This window comes from Pieris napi, chromosome 14 (genome assembly GCF_905475465.1).
Source record: "Pieris napi chromosome 14, ilPieNapi1.2, whole genome shotgun sequence".
Classification (NCBI taxonomy): domain Eukaryota; kingdom Metazoa; phylum Arthropoda; class Insecta; order Lepidoptera; family Pieridae; genus Pieris; species Pieris napi.
This window is the reverse complement of record NC_062247.1, coordinates 3,659,684-3,675,613: the sequence shown is the minus strand read 5'-3', so window position 1 is coordinate 3,675,613 and position 15,930 is coordinate 3,659,684. Positions and strand designations below refer to the sequence as shown.

At 33.6% G+C, this 15,930-nt stretch overlaps 1 protein-coding gene across 1 annotated transcript; it reads left to right on the top strand.

The window, feature by feature from the left end:
* Positions 1 to 203: 203 nt before the first annotated feature.
* Positions 204 to 14,974, top strand: LOC125056061 (nuclear pore complex protein Nup93-like). Its single transcript, XM_047658929.1, has 16 exons — positions 204 to 399; positions 481 to 661; positions 840 to 1,142; positions 1,377 to 1,519; positions 1,933 to 2,166; positions 3,558 to 3,699; positions 4,321 to 4,489; positions 5,624 to 5,729; positions 6,678 to 6,763; positions 8,851 to 8,977; positions 9,458 to 9,620; positions 10,243 to 10,323; positions 11,195 to 11,302; positions 12,088 to 12,216; positions 13,986 to 14,174; positions 14,833 to 14,974. Exons 1-16 carry the CDS (start codon positions 230 to 232, stop codon positions 14,950 to 14,952), a joined length of 2,451 nt encoding a protein of 816 aa, XP_047514885.1. The 5' UTR covers positions 204 to 229; the 3' UTR covers positions 14,953 to 14,974.
* Positions 14,975 to 15,930: the final 956 nt, after the last annotated feature.

Sequence of the window (15,930 nt, the reverse complement as noted above, 5' to 3'; positions counted from 1 at the left end):
GTTTAACGGTATGTTCTCTGGTTCTTCCGACTTCTATGTTGTCTGTGCAAATTGCAATAATAATTATTTTATTGTTAAAGTTTCGCTCCAAGTTCCAAATATCAACGGAAACGATAAAAATAATTTATAACATTATTTAATATTTAAAAATAATTAATGTTTCTTTAATTTCAAAAGATTTTTTAAATATAAACGGTACTTCAATAACTCAGAAAACATAACCTATACGATGGCTGATGATGATTTTAGTAAACTTTTACAACAAGCTGAACAATTAACAACAGAGATAGAGGGGAATGAAGACCTTCCAAGAGTTGAAAGATCTTTAGGCCAAGTATTGGAAGCTTCACACGAGCTATATTCAAGAGTTATTCAATCCGGCTCCAATGATATTCAGGCGTAAGTTTAGTTATAAAATATGTAACATTTTTCTGCGTTGTATGTAATCTATTTTCTTAAATTTTTATAACGTTCTTACAGCCATCTATTGTTTGGGTCTAAAGGAATTGATTTGCAGCAAATATCTCAGAAATTAGAAACTTTATCTTCTAAGAGGACATTTGAGCCATTGCAACCAATTGCAGATTCCGATATTGAAAGTTTTCTTAAAAATGAACGGGAGAATGCAATTTTGTCATTAATTGATGAAGTCAACAAAAATGTAAGTACATTTAATGTTTTATTCAGTATAGTGTACAGACTTATGGATGTATGGAATATTTAAGTGTCTTTACTATGGTATGGACCTTCCCTAATAGTCTTTTGAGGTTTTGTTGTTTGTTGGTTATATCATCTACTCAAAACCTTAATAGGAAAATTAAAATCAATAAACATTTTAGTCATTGCAAACAACAGAAGACCAAAAATGGGAACACATGCTATCAGAATGGAACAAAGAAAAAATAAAGCTTATGAATGCTATGATTGGGCCATCTCAGAATTGGTTGGACTTGAAGAGAGCTCCTGAAACTCCCAGTATTGCTGATACTCCAAAGAAGTTTGGTCATTCCATGTTAGACAGTATAGAAGCAGCTTATGCAAGACAAGTGCAGCAGTATAATAAACTTGTCTTTCAAGGAGCAAAATCAAGGACAGCTCTTCATCAAAAGTTTGCACAAGTTGCTGATGAATTTAATGACCCAGTAAGTACTGTTGCCATGCTTAGATTCCACAAGTAGTACACAAATTGTATAAATTTCTCTTATGAATAATCATAGTTGGAAGTATGCGTCTGAGTGGCAACACTTACAAGTTTCTTGGATTTGTAAGAGTGTCACATAACATATAACAGCTCAATTCCTCCCTAAATAAGTGCTTAATTATAAATAAATATTACATAGTAGTTGTTAAAGGTACTTTCTATTAAATAATTTCAGAAAGTTAAAGAGATGTGGGAAATTATTAAGACAATGTCAAATATACCTGCTCTTGTAAGAGATGAAGATCCATTAAAGGCAAGAGGGAATCCTACAATTCAACAGTGTTTGATTGCACAAGGGAAAAAGTATTTGGAGAAGAGGTATGTGCAGAATTGTGTAATCAAATCAATATTTTTAATATATTGTAAATAAAAATAAATAAGGTGTTGATAGCATATCAAAAGCACCAATCAAATTGTAAGAAATTAAACCATTAGATTATGTTAAAAAAGTAACTTGATAATAGTGTTTTAGTAAATTTTACCAATTCTATGCATGGAAGAGAAACACCAAACACAAATATTGACCCAAACTGTCAAACTGAAAACCTACTTTTTGGTGAACAGTATTATATGGATTTAAGTTGATTTTAATAGAAATGCAATTGGTCATACTGGCACAATGTTTATTGTGTTTGTTTAACTCATATCAGAATAACTTAGAAGAACGCAACATTATCTTTGAATTATTTGCCAGTTTTTATTATATTTTTATGCACACAATAATGTTCCAGATACAAACAATACATGAGTGATGTTGTTCGGTCCAACCCAGCAGCAGCAATGAGAGGAGGTGAGCCTGGAACTTTCCCTCTTGTACGAGGATTTGTAGGGCTGCGCTTACAGGGCCAGGGTGCCCAAGGCCTTACTGATGGTGTCATTGATGATAGGCCACTTTGGCCTATGGTGTATTACTGTTTACGAAGTGGTGATGCAAGTGCTGCTTTACATTGTTTGAGGAAAGCTGGGTATGTATTTGATGTAGATGACTAAGGGTCCCCGCACATGGGCCACCGGCCACAACCACAAAACGCCGCCACTGGCATATTTCCTGTAGTTTTCATACATTTTATATGGACTCGCCGCACACAGTGGCGCCGGTGGCGGCCACACGCTACAAATCGTCGCAGCTTGCTTCTTGTGGCTCGCACCGGCCACTAAACGCCGACACAAAAAGCCGCCACACGCCACTCGTGCGATTCCGCGCCCCTCTCTCCCTTACCTCAGTTAACCTGAAGTCGACGGTAACGCACGCACGTAGTCTGTGTTTCATATAGGTAGATAAATATGGATATAGAATTATTTATATCAGAGATACAATCCCGTCCTGCGATTTGGGATTCAAAAAGTGATAGTTTTATTTTTAATTTTCCAAATATTTTCCAGAATATGGCCTCATCATATTTTCACTGAGGCCAAATGCTTCATCATGTATAGTTCAATGGTTGTCGATTACCGACCTGTTGTGGTGAGGGGATATTTAATGTCTTTCTGTGTATCCAATAACTACGGTTTCGTCTTCTACGACGACGTCTTTTTATCAAAAGTAGCGCAATTAAACCTTCTTCGTCAGAGTCCATTATGATACTGCAGGCAAGGGTTAAAAAAAGTAGCAGTCACCGACCGCAAGTGTCGACCACCAGCCACAAGTAGCTGTCGCGCGCTTCAGCTACCTTTGTAGCCGCTTCTAGCTTCTCGTGGCGGCGTTTGTGGCTGTCGCGTGTGGTTCGTGTGCGGCGACAGTTACTGTTACAGTCGTAGAAGACGAAACCATATTTATTGAATACACAGAAAGACATTAAATATCCCCTCACCACGACAGGTCCGTAATCGACAACCATTGAACTATACATTTTTCTCCTCTATTACTAAAACTATCACTTTTTGAGTCCCACATCGCAGGAAGAGATTGTATTTCTGATATAAATAATTATATATCCATATTTATCTACCTATATGAACCACAGACTACGTGCGTGCGTTACCGTCGACTTCAGCTTATCTGAGGCATCGGAGAGAGGTTGTGGCCGGTGGCCCGTGTGCGGGGACCCTTATGTGCTTGCGAGAAAAAAAAAACACCAAAACATTACCTACTTATTTATTAACTAGTTGGTGCCCGTTGTTTCACCTGGAATTTGCTAAACAAATTGAATAATACAGTCAGAACTTAAAATATCTTGATACAAAAATAGATTTTTCTACTGGGGCCTATCCCCATGCATGTAACACACAGCTGGCTTTAGGAAAATTAAGTCTTACGGTCAAAGTAGGCTGTCTGTTATTGGCTATTTCCCCGGAGATGCACCAGGCAACATACAGAGACTTGGTTTGTAGTATGATGTTTATTAAATGTTTTTAGACGAGAGCATGAAGAATTTATAGCAGCTCTAGAAGAACATATGAGGAACCCCGAGAAGGCTCTCAGTGAAAAATTACAGACGGCCATCAATTTTCAATACAGAATACAAGTGCGGAACTCGACTGATCCATACAAACGCGCTGTGAGTTTTTTTACCAAATATAGATCTCAATTTCAAATAAACTTGTAAATGAAAACTATTTAAATAAGGTGTTTTAGGTTTTACAACGAACTAGTGAAGTGATACTTAAAATGCTTTTACGATTTATCAAATTTACCGGTAAAGGGAGCAATTAAAGTATTACGTAACGCAATTTTTATTGGACTCCCCCCCCATGTAACTCGCCGTAACGTTTTTCAGTACCCAAGTATAGTAAAACGTTTCGTGACCACCTAGTGACTCTTAAGTTACTATTATGTGGTGTAAGTCGAAAAAAATATTAACAATAACGCGTAATTTAATCCCCGCCCCGCATCGTAACGTTTCACAAAAGGACCCCCTCCTCCAAAAATACGTTACGTAATACTTGAACGCTCCCAAATTCAAAATTTTACGATTATTTTTATTTTGGGCGGAAAATATATTATAATAGTAGTTCTAATATACAGAAGACATGTGTTTCTCTTATGCTGTAAAACAAAGTCAAATATTTTTGGCTTAATTTTTATTAAATATATTTAACTTATTGACACTTAGATTTTGTACCGTATTTATCTTTTAATTAAAACTTGCCTCCAAATCTTATTAATTCGTAATTTTTAGGTATATTGTATAGTAGGTTGCTGTGATGTGACTGACGAACATACAGAAGTAGCTAAAACTGCAGATGACTATCTCTGGCTAAAGCTATCTATTATAAAAACGAAATCAACTAACGAATCCGAGTCATTCTCATACTCAGATCTACAGAAGCTGATATTGGAAGAATATGGTTGGTATTTTATGGCTTTATTAGGAGCGATCAGCTTCGGCTTAGGAAGGGCAACTATATCATTCTAGATATGGCACTATGGGGGGGGGGGAATTGAATTGATTGGAAACTTATTAATTGGTGATTACGTCAACAGTAATTCGTTACTTTTTTACACATATTACCCACACATTGTCTATGCTTAATAACTAAATGCATTTTCAAGGATTCCTACAAAAAATTTAGTAATATATTTATTATTAATAGTTTATCTCGAACTAACTGACAAATATATTGAGGAATAGTTTGTGACTCAATGTCACACACACTCAATGTGACACTCATATGTCTAAGGCAGTAGCCATAAAAAATGACTTCGTTTTTCTCAGTCTGGAAAACGGACTACCACGAAAAATCGTTAAAAATGTTCAGATTTAATTTTTTTAGATCAATATATTATATTGTGAGTTGACACTCACAAATAACGTAGCTTTGTTGTGGTAAAAGAAATTTCAAAATCGGTGGTTAGTGTAGATTAAAAATTATCTTAAATTAAAGTAATTTGTCCTAATTGAATCAAGATATTATTTTTTAGCGTTAAATGGACTATTATGTGATTTTCACGCTTAATTATTTTAATAGCGTAAAATTTCACCGCGTCCGAGATAACGATGAAAACACAAAATATTTTATTTATTGTAGGATCTAACTTTAATTATAAATACATGGTTTAAAAAATATGATCATGAATAAGAAATAGAAAAAATTACGAATATTTAATGAAAACTATAAAATTACTAGCTGACCGGGCAAACGTCGTTTTGCCATGTATGTCATTTATAATAAAAAAATAGGGGTTGATCGTAGAGGGGTGAAAGTTAGGGGTTGTATCTAATAAAAACAGAAAAAAATATCTAAAAATAAAAAATATATATTTAGGGGTGGACTACCCTTAACATTTAGGGGGATGAAAAATAGAGGTTGTCCGATTCTCAGACATACCCAATATGCACACAAAATTTCATGAGAATCGGTCGAGCCGTTTCCGAGGAGTTAAACCACAAACACCGCGACACGAGAATTTTATATATATTAGATTGATCAACGATGAAACTAATCTTATTGACAAAACTATAATTAAAATATTATTTCTAGGTGAGACACATTACCACGCTTATGAGAAGCCGCTGGTGTACTTCCAAGTGTTGACTTTAACTGGACAGTTTGAGCCGGCTATAGAGTTCCTTTCTAGGATTCCTAGGTAATTATTGAAATAGTTAAGTTATTTAGTCATTATTAGAATAATTTTATTTTTTTAAATTATCCCAAAACGCATTAATATGTAAGTATTTTATATGATTTATTGAAGTGAAACTTCTTTATCGGGGTTGGAAAAAAATTTAGTGTAACATTTTTCGTTACGCGTCACATTTTTTCGTTACGCGTCACATTTTTCGGTTACGCGCCATGTTGCTTTTTGAAGACAAACTTCTTTATCGGCGTTGGAATGAAAGTTCTTTATCGACGTATGGGAGAAATTTTGTAGCAAATCGTCACGTTTTTATTTATTATTTATTAGTTATTATTCGACACTTAATATTTTAATGACAATTAAATACATTAAATTCCTAACATATATTATTATTATGTATTAACATACATTATATTATTCCTTTTTCCGTCCCTCTAAGTATCGGAAATCTAAACTTTTAGATTTGTATAAATATGAACAACACTTAAAGATTAGTTTGCCACAGAAGTTTCACTTCTGACATGTGTACTTTGTACACACACACTTTTTTATTTTTCTACGCCAGTATGACTGACCTGAAATAATTGTTTTGTCAAGATTTGACCTCAGGATTAAACAACAGTTTGAGCTGTGAGACCTTAATTAATACACACATAACATATAGTCTGGTCAATTTTTTTTCAGCAAAAGTGTAAGTTTTTCAGCTTGTTGGGACTTTATGTACCTTCACTCTCATTTTTTGGTCTAGATTGACCGGGCTATTATTTTAATCTGTCATTAACTTTGTTTTTTGGGTCTTATAAAAAAATATGTTATTTTATATGCTTACAAACTAAATATATCGCCTTGTTGTTTTAATTTCAGTGTATTATATTTTGTTTATAATAGTAGTTTTTTATATATTTAGAAGTATGCATATCTAAGATAAACCATAATTTTGAATACTCTATTCTTTAGATATCAAGTCCACGGAGTCCATATGGCATTAGCTCTTCACGATGGATACATGTTGGGGACTCCAAGAAATGTACAAGCACCCCTTTGTAAGTATTGACTATTGAAACCTGTGGTTTCACCTCCGTTAAATTGATCATAGACTGATGTTTAGACTTACTCCAATAAAAGGTTATTGAAGTTATACTTCTTTAGGCGCGTTATGAAAAATTGATGAGAGTGAAATTTTACGATGCGCGCGCACCTGTGACACAAAATTGGGAGTGTGATTATAGCGTGCGCGAGCGAGATAGGAATAAGACAATCTACAAGTAAAAAGAAATAGAATATGCGTGAAGTTCGTATGCCAAGAATGACCATAATGACATTTGTCATTTACTTTTTAAACAAATAAGGAGTTTTAATTATTTTTTCAAAGAAATTTATTAATTTTATATTGTGCAATACTGCCAAAGCTATACATGCATACATCTTAGTGTTTGGTAGAGATGTTCTAAATATATAATAATATATACTTTTAACTAAATAGAATTTATGTTACACTTAATGTAAGAGACTAATAATAAATAATTATTTATTTAATTTTTTAAATGTAAACTGAACTTAATTGACTATAATGACTCCTTTTTCAGTCTTTGATTATTTAATTGTAATTAATTATTTGTATGCAATCAAAAACTATTTTTAATAATGCCAAAGAAGTAAAACTTCTTAAGCGCGTACATAAGTACACGCACCCTTTTTTTTTAAATTAATTCTACCCTATTATTTAGCATAAGAAAGTCTCTAATAGTACTACTTATAGTCAGGGAGTCCCTATTGAAGAAGACTGTTCTTGCATTCTATTTGTTCCACATATGACTATGCACATATGTCATTTCTCTTACAAGGCCCGTACTAGTAGTTGGTGGCTTTGGGACCAATAACAGTAATTTAAAAAATAAAACTAACGTTAATTTGTCTTTCAATTCCAAATATCTCGGACTTAATATATGTTATAATTCCTCCTTCACTGTTGTGGAATGCTCAGTTTTTCGTGTAGACTAGGTATTCTTTTAAGAATCTACTTAGTACATTGTACCAAAAACACGTTTTTGAAGTTATACTTCTTTAGCGCGTTATGAAAAATTTATGCGAGTGAAATTTTACGATGCGCGCGCACCGTGACACAAAATTAACAGAATGAAGTTGCCCACAAACGAATTCTTTGTAAACCAGCCGGGCGCCGAGCGTGCGCGGGCGAGATGGGAATAAGATAATCTACAAGTAAAAAGAAATAGAATATGCGTGAGGTTAGCAGCTATGCCAAGAATTTTGAATGACCATAATGGCCTTTGTAGTACCTTTTAAACAAATAAAGGAATTTTTATTATCTTTTCAAAGAAATTTAGCAATGCTTTTTTACAAAGACCTATTGTTACTTAGTTAAAAGGTTATCAAACATACCTAGTTATTAAATTGAATGAATAATATAATAAAATAATAAATAATTATTAATATTAATTATTATTATTTATTTATTTCGTAATCCTACAGCTAACACAAATTATATATAATAACAAACAGTTACACTGAAAATATAGCCAGAGATGGAATACATAATATTTTACTACAAAAAGGTTCAAAAATTTACAAATTCAAACAAACAAAAAACAAAATTATTCAATACTTTCAACTAAATAATACCTAATTTGGCTGTGTTGTGTGATGGTGTGAAAGTGAGGGTAAGTACGTGAAGGTGTGTATGTGTGGTATGCTCATGATGCAGGTGATTTTGCGCTATGGATATTCTTAATACTCCTTTTAATCATATTCCGCGACAGCTTAAACAGGTCAAGGCTTAAATATTGGTCGTTGTATGTCCGGGCTGCGCGATACAAAACTGATAATATTAATTAATAATTGAATAATATAACCAAATATTAAATATTATTAAATTATTAACGTTAAATATTTAAAAAAAATAAAGAAAGCCAAAGAAGTATAACTTCTTACGCGCGTACATAAGTACACGCACCTTTTTTTTCTTCATTTTTATAACCTGTGCATGTATGTATATTATTATAGTTTTTTTATTGTTTAGATTATTTACTGTTTTTTATAAGTATGACCGTGCCCATTCACATTTTTTGTTGTATATTTTTGTGATATAAATTATGTGTTTATGTGTTCCCAGTATCGGTAGACACAGATGACCCCATACCCCTCCGTCGGTTGAACTTGGCCCGGCTTTTACTGCTTTACGTGAGAAAGTTCGAATTAACGGACCCATCGGATGCCTTACATTATTATTACTTCTTAAGGTATTTTTTTTATATAAAATCTAGCTGACCCGGCAAACGTCGTTTTGCCATTTATATTATTTCTAGGAATCATTTTTAGTTCAATAAAAATAGCTATCTACTATAATAAAAAATAGGTGTTGATCGTAGAGGGGTGAAAATTAGGGGTTGTATGTATTTCTGTATGTTGTTTCAAAAAAAAAATGGTCTAAAAATTAAAAAAAAATTTTGGGGTGGACACTCTTTATCACTTAAGGGTTTGAAAGATAGATAGTAGCCGATTCTCAGACTTACTCAATATGCATACAAAATTTCATAAGAATCGGCCGAGCCGTTTCGGTGGAGCATGGGAATTTATGTATGTGTTGATTTGATTTTAGTTACTTTGAGATGATTTCTTTTCAAATTTGTCTCTGGTTTGTCCTTTAATTTTTACAAAATTATTTGCTAAAAATGAAACGTCTAAACCCGTCTAAATGAGTTAAAATAAAATATTTTCAGGAACTTAAAGGACCCGAGCGGAAAAAATCTCTTCATGTGTTGTTGTTCCGAATTGGCTCTCGAATCAAGAGATTATGAGCTGATCTTCGGTCGAATGGACCTGACGGGAATTCGCTCGACGGGTCTTCTTGATCAGTTCAACAATTCCCATATTGATACTAAGGTATCATTTTATTTAAAACTGTATTAACTAATTTGGTTGCCTGAAGGTGATCGCTTGTTAGCGATAAGGCCGTTATTTGTTTTTTTATGTAACTAAGATTAAATAAAAGAAAAATGATTATGCTTCTATCGGAATCTTTATAAATAATTTATCGCAAAATATGTTGCTAAGCTCAAAACTCGAAGATGGCTGGACCAATTTTTTTATTTATTCCTTGAACTCTTGGGGTTTTTATAGATTTTATAATTTAATTAAATTATTAAGTCGAAACGAAGTTCGCGGGGCTAGTTACATCCCCATATAGGTCTTAGCCGCATCTATGATAAATCTTTAAAATTTCGTTGGTACACTAAGATTGCGTGTTCTAAAAAATTTTATATTATACTTATGTTAAAGTTCTGTAAATAATATAATTCGGATTACATATAAAATGAAGTCTGTATGTTAAACTCAAAGAGTACTGAACGGATTTTTATACAGTCACTAATGATGATATAACGATTATTGATGAAGAGGTCTCAATACACGAAATCTACGGGTGAAGCTGCAATAAATTGTCTTAAAAAAATCTAACTTTTTAGATTTTTTTGAATTTTCTAAGTAGCTTTCTGCTCTTTTCCAGGTTATAGCACTGAATGTCGCAGAGGAACTGGTTAACAAAGGGCTGTTTGAAGATGCCATCACCATGTATGACATTGCTGGGGTAAGAGGTTTAAATAAATTTTAATAAATTAATTATATGAATATGAAATAAAAAAAAATTATCTTCAAATAGTTTAGAATCTCTTTGTTAGATCAGAGACCCAATTAGTATTTTTAATTTTATTCCTTTTATTAACTTTTAAGCAGTGTTAAATTTGACGAAATATCTCGCTTTATTTTTTGTAGTTTATATCTCCAAGGGGGCGTCCATAAATTACGTGAGTTGTTTAAGGGGGGGAGGGGGTCGAGTCAAATCTCATTTAATCTTACGTTGGAGAGAGGGGGGGTCTCGGCAAATATCGCGCATTTTTTTTCTGATTGAAAAAAAAATTTGGAAAACGGTTGACCCTAAAGGCCATCTCTGCAACTTCCCGCTAACTCCATACCTAAACGCTTAACATTTGAGTTATTTTGTTTTTGAGCTCTTCGAAAAGATAGCTTCTTACGCGTTTACGTATGAAACCGACATTTTAAAAATCTCACGTGAGATTGGGGTTGGGGGAGGGGGTTGAATAAAATCTCACGAAATCTCACGAGGGGGGAGGGAGGTACAGAAAATTAAAAAAAACACCTCACGTAATTTATGGACGCCCCCAAAGCTATCAGCTGTTGATATTAGAAATAAAAAAAAACGTTACATAGGTTGGTTTTATTATATTATTTATTTTCTTATCGATTTTTTTATTTGAAGCTCATGATTTACTTAAAGTTTTCTCAGTATCTTAAACAAAATTAACCTATTAAAAGGAGTGAAACCTTTATCACTTCGACGTATTTTTTAGATCAAATTTACTATGCACTGTTTAAATCACACAGAATGTTTACCTAAATGAGTCTGGAGTCGAATTTTTACCAGCTTTTAAATTTTTCAGAACTTAGAGCGTGTTCTGGATCTATTCTGCACCTTGTTGGCACAAGTCGTCAACAGTGGGGGTGGGGCTGGAGGGCTGCGGGAACGGCTTTCGGTTCTCGCTGAACAGGTTTGGAGATCTTTTAATGTAATACTATCTGTCGCGGCTTCTTACAGCCTAAGACAACAGTCACGAAACCCATGAACATATTTTATTGGATTTTTAATATTTATATAAATAATAAATCATGAAAATGAGTCTAGCCATTCTCGAACAAACCAATTTTGGTTTTTATATTAAAGATAGAATAGATGTTATTACATATACAAATTAAATTTAGACGACAAAAAATAACTGGGTGTCATTTACTGTGATCAGAAACTTTCAATTTCACTTAATATTCATTTTTAGCAAAAAAATGCCAGAAATAATTATAATATGGTTAAAATGTCTAAAAGTAATTAACTATAGATATTTTTCACCTAAGTATTATTTTATACATTGGCTTTTTTAAATATTTTTAACTATAATTTGAATATAACATCCAAGTAACAAAAAAGAAGAAAAATTGGGAGTAATAATTATAAATATTTTATTAACTAGCGGTCGGCCATGCTCATTTCAAGAAAATTTATAAGGCTATAATATTATTTCCAAATTTTTTGAACGTCCTTCCTACCATTTAATTAAAATGTGGAAATTGGTTCATTATTTATTTGAAACAAATAAATAAAATTACTTGTTTTGTTCTTTTCTTTATTTTTTATATAGTATTTTTTTCTTGGAATTGATCGCTCAGAAACTCTTAATATTATTTAATTATTATAATTTGTACTTATTGCAACGAAGTGTTAAATCAACATTAATTAAAATATTTCCTCTGTATAATATGAGTATATGCTCTCAATCTCTAGGTCTCAAAGCGCCTTCGAAGCACAGACGCCAATCTCCCAGCATCACTAGTGGAAGCGTACACCAAGCTCTGCAAACTGATGACCTTCTTCGACCAGTTCCACAGTGACAACTATGAGGGAGCCCTCGAGGTAATAAAATTCCGAAATATAGAAAAAATGTTTTTTGACGTGATAACGTCTTTAAAATCGTTTTAGTCGGGTGACATGTTCAGAAACTTGTGTCACACCAAAACCTCACGAGCGCGATCGCAGGTATAACGAGAGAGAGACGGACCGATCTCCCGTCTCATCTCGAGCGCTGCCAGTCATTCCGTGAATGTATGAAGAAAAATGTATATCATAGTCGAATAAGTAAACTTGTCATTTTACACCCGAAATTTATCATCAAAAGTGTGAATAAAACGATAGATGTAATTTAAAATTTGAAAAAATTGTTATCTTCATTAATTCCTTACTTCCCAAAAACTTATATCACCAATAAGACGTTATCACGTAAACATCTCGATCGTAAACCTACTTTACAAACAACCAATATTTTTTGTTATTATTATTATCTATTTTGCGTGTATATTTTCGACTTGAAAGGATTTGCGAGCCACCATTGTTTCATTGTATTTCTTAGAAAACAATTGCACGTTGCAAGTACCTCGCGCCCACAACAATGATTTTTTTTTTTAGAAAACCTTACAGCTTACTAAACAAAATACACTTTTTTTAAATCTCCAACGCATCTAAACGCCACTTAAAAGTTTAGCTAAACAATAATATTACCGAAGGAATGCGTGCAGGTGTGTGTGTGTGTGTCTAATTAAAGCGTGTGTTAAATTCGCTTCATTAATTCCGACCCAAATGTAGAATTATAGCCATAGAACAAGTTTAATTTTATTCTATCAGGCTGTGTTTTCAACTTTTTTAATGAAAAATTACTACGCATTAAGCTGCAGGTTATTTGACGTTTTGAAAATATGAAAATCATCGTTTTGTTAGATATCGATCAAAATCTGTTAGAACGACATCGAAGGGCCTACTCATATTTGGTCGTAAAAACCGATAGTCGTAATAGCCGATGACGTTGTTATTAAGGACCTATACAATAGAAATCAGCCGGGACTTTTGATTTTGGTCAATATAACCGGTATGTTGTTCTAAACGATGTCGTCGTAAACGGTTTTGCCTGTATTATGTATATATATATTAAACTAGTATATATATAAACGGACAGGAAGCTCACCTGGTGTTAAGTGTCAAAAAGTCAAAATCATTTAATCATATGGGTAACACAATGTACACTTATGAACATCAAAAAAAAAGAAATGTATATGTAATGCTTCTAACTGGCTATAAACTCTCCGCCACTCTTTTTTAATCGCCATGTTTTTTTTACACGACGTTTGTAAGGAGCTGCAACCATTACACCATATTCCACATGACATCTTAAGTAATAGTAATAATAAAATAAATAAAAACAAAGATTTGTCCTCTATCAGCAGTAGGCATAGTGAAATAGGAGCACGCACTTACATTCTCGTGGAAACTACACGCGAATACATAGTCGAAATAACTAACATCACCGCATACACGAATTCAAGTCCTACCAGTCACCACAAGTAGCACCCGTTCACGAGTATGACGCATGGCCAGCCATCGGCCCCCTCGCCATATTTTAGATATGGCCGTCCATGGACATTAAATGACAGAGGATTCGTTGACGCTCTTTCTTAAACGGCACATCGTATCGTAAAGACATTTTCAATACTCAAAGCCCATCACTGACCGTGTAAATCTAGAAACTATACTGTATATTGTCAAATTAACTTGATGTGTCAAAGCTTTCTGGCTTAAGCGAAATGAACGTTTCTTCTAGAAAGTTCTGTTTATTAATATATTTGCAATTACAGAGTCTCCGCGAGTGCGAGCTTGTCCCTCTAAGTACGAGTGAATTAGACGCGCGCGTGTCCGGCGCACGCGCAGCCCGTGGCGAACTGTTGCGTTGTCTTCCGGCAGTTCTTCGGGCTGTCTGCACTATATTGGTCGCCCAAAGGCAGAAATTGCGTGGAAATCACGTAGCCACGCATACTACTAATCAGGTATGAAAAAACTATTTTCCTTTTTAATATTAAAAAGAGGCTGTTCCTAATGGTTTAACCCTACCTAGATAAAATAAATTATACTATTATAGTTGAACTTGATTTTTAAAGTTATTATTCTTTTGGCGCGTTAGGAAAAAATTATAAGAGTAAATTTTTACTATGCTTAAAGTAAAGGAACGGCAACAAACTTTTGGTTTAAAAATAATTTATTTAAATGAACAGAGTGACAACACTTAATTAAGAACTAAACAATAACCCACTTAATATCTATTTTCTCTCGTATTTATACATTAAAATTACTTACTAAGTATTGGTCGTCGACCTATATTTGGTTTCGTGCTAGCAAAGCATATATCTATAGGGTTAGTACTTTTATCTCGCGCACACCGTCACAAAACACTGACACCCTGAAGTTAACTATAGTCAACATTTTACCTTTTTCTATTGTTAATGTTTTATCTACAAACTTAGAATACATTTTTTTGATAGTTTTTAATCTTGTTTAACACCAAAGAAGTATAACTTCTAACACGTGTACATAAGTACACACTTTTTTTTAAATTCATGTATTTTTAAATTTACCAAGACAGTAAATTATATAGTTTATTGTTGTATACTTTCTGGCAGATTTACATTTTTTCATTACTTTTTTCAGCAAGTGGAGTGGCTGCGGGAACAAGCCGAGGTGCTAAACACGTTTGCGGGCAACATCGCGTATAGAATGCCCGGCGACACGTACAGCCAGTTAGCGCAGATGCAGATCTTAATGCATTAATTAATATAAGTCTTTTTTGTGATTGTTGCGTTTTATTACGATCTTTTTAAAAGATTTTATTTTTTTAATATATTAACGGTCCTTACCGCATACATCACGGACGTTCCTGTCATACCTCTTTCCTTGTGGCCTCGCTAGAGCCAATAGTAACGCGGCAAGCAAGAACGAAGACAGCTGTCGAAATGCGCTCTCTCTCACACTACAGCTTGTCTATAGTAGTACAGGCCCGTACCCATCCATTATTTGTTTGATCACCTGGCAGGTAGAAAGCCCCACCGAAATGATCTGTCTTTTTGGGAATCTTATTTTATAGTTATAAATAACACTCCATTAAAATTTCAAGCTGCCTCAAAAACATTTTTTATAATTTTTTGCAAAAAAAATTTGCACGCGTCTGGCAATGTTACAGCCCCGATTAAATTGTCTGGCTTATTTTTTTTCGTATTTATTAAGTATTATACTGCAACATATATAAATTGCGTATTGCCTCAAATATATTTTTGGGGAAAAAAAATTAATATTTAAAAAAATGTAGGGGTTGATTTAGCCCCACTACTCACCAGCCAGGTCTGCAATTCCGTGTTGGAATATAACAGGAGAGGTACGTGACAAGTTTTCAGCTTGCCTCAAATACCTGCCCAAAAATTGGTGCCAGCTCTCGGACCATTATCCCTTCACGTATTTTACATTAGTAAAGAAGTTAAAAGAAGAGAGATAAAATATGGGGAACCATTGCATCGTGTAATGTATTATGTAGGTACCATACATGAACCCTTAGTAGAATGGGGTGAGCTGCCCGCTCGTTAGATTATTTAAAAAAATTATTTCATCCTTTAGGGATTTAGCTACAGATTCAGTCAGAATATGTTTTACGTAATTCTAATAGGATTTCCATGGCAAAAAAACATTTTTGCAAACTTGTATACACCTAATCATCACAATCCTATAGGACCCAATGACGCTTATCTGCAACTGCAA

Bases quoted from the DNA above. Each gene is read 5' to 3' on its own strand.
- LOC125056061 (XM_047658929.1), top strand. From the start codon at position 230: ATGGCTGATGATGATTTTAGTAAACTTTTACAACAAGCTGAACAATTA. The intron at 662-839 runs GTAAGTACATTT...TAAACATTTTAG, and splicing joins TTGATGAAGTCAACAAAAAT to TCATTGCAAACAACAGAAGA. The intron at 3,700-4,320 runs GTGAGTTTTTTT...CGTAATTTTTAG, and splicing joins CTGATCCATACAAACGCGCT to GTATATTGTATAGTAGGTTG.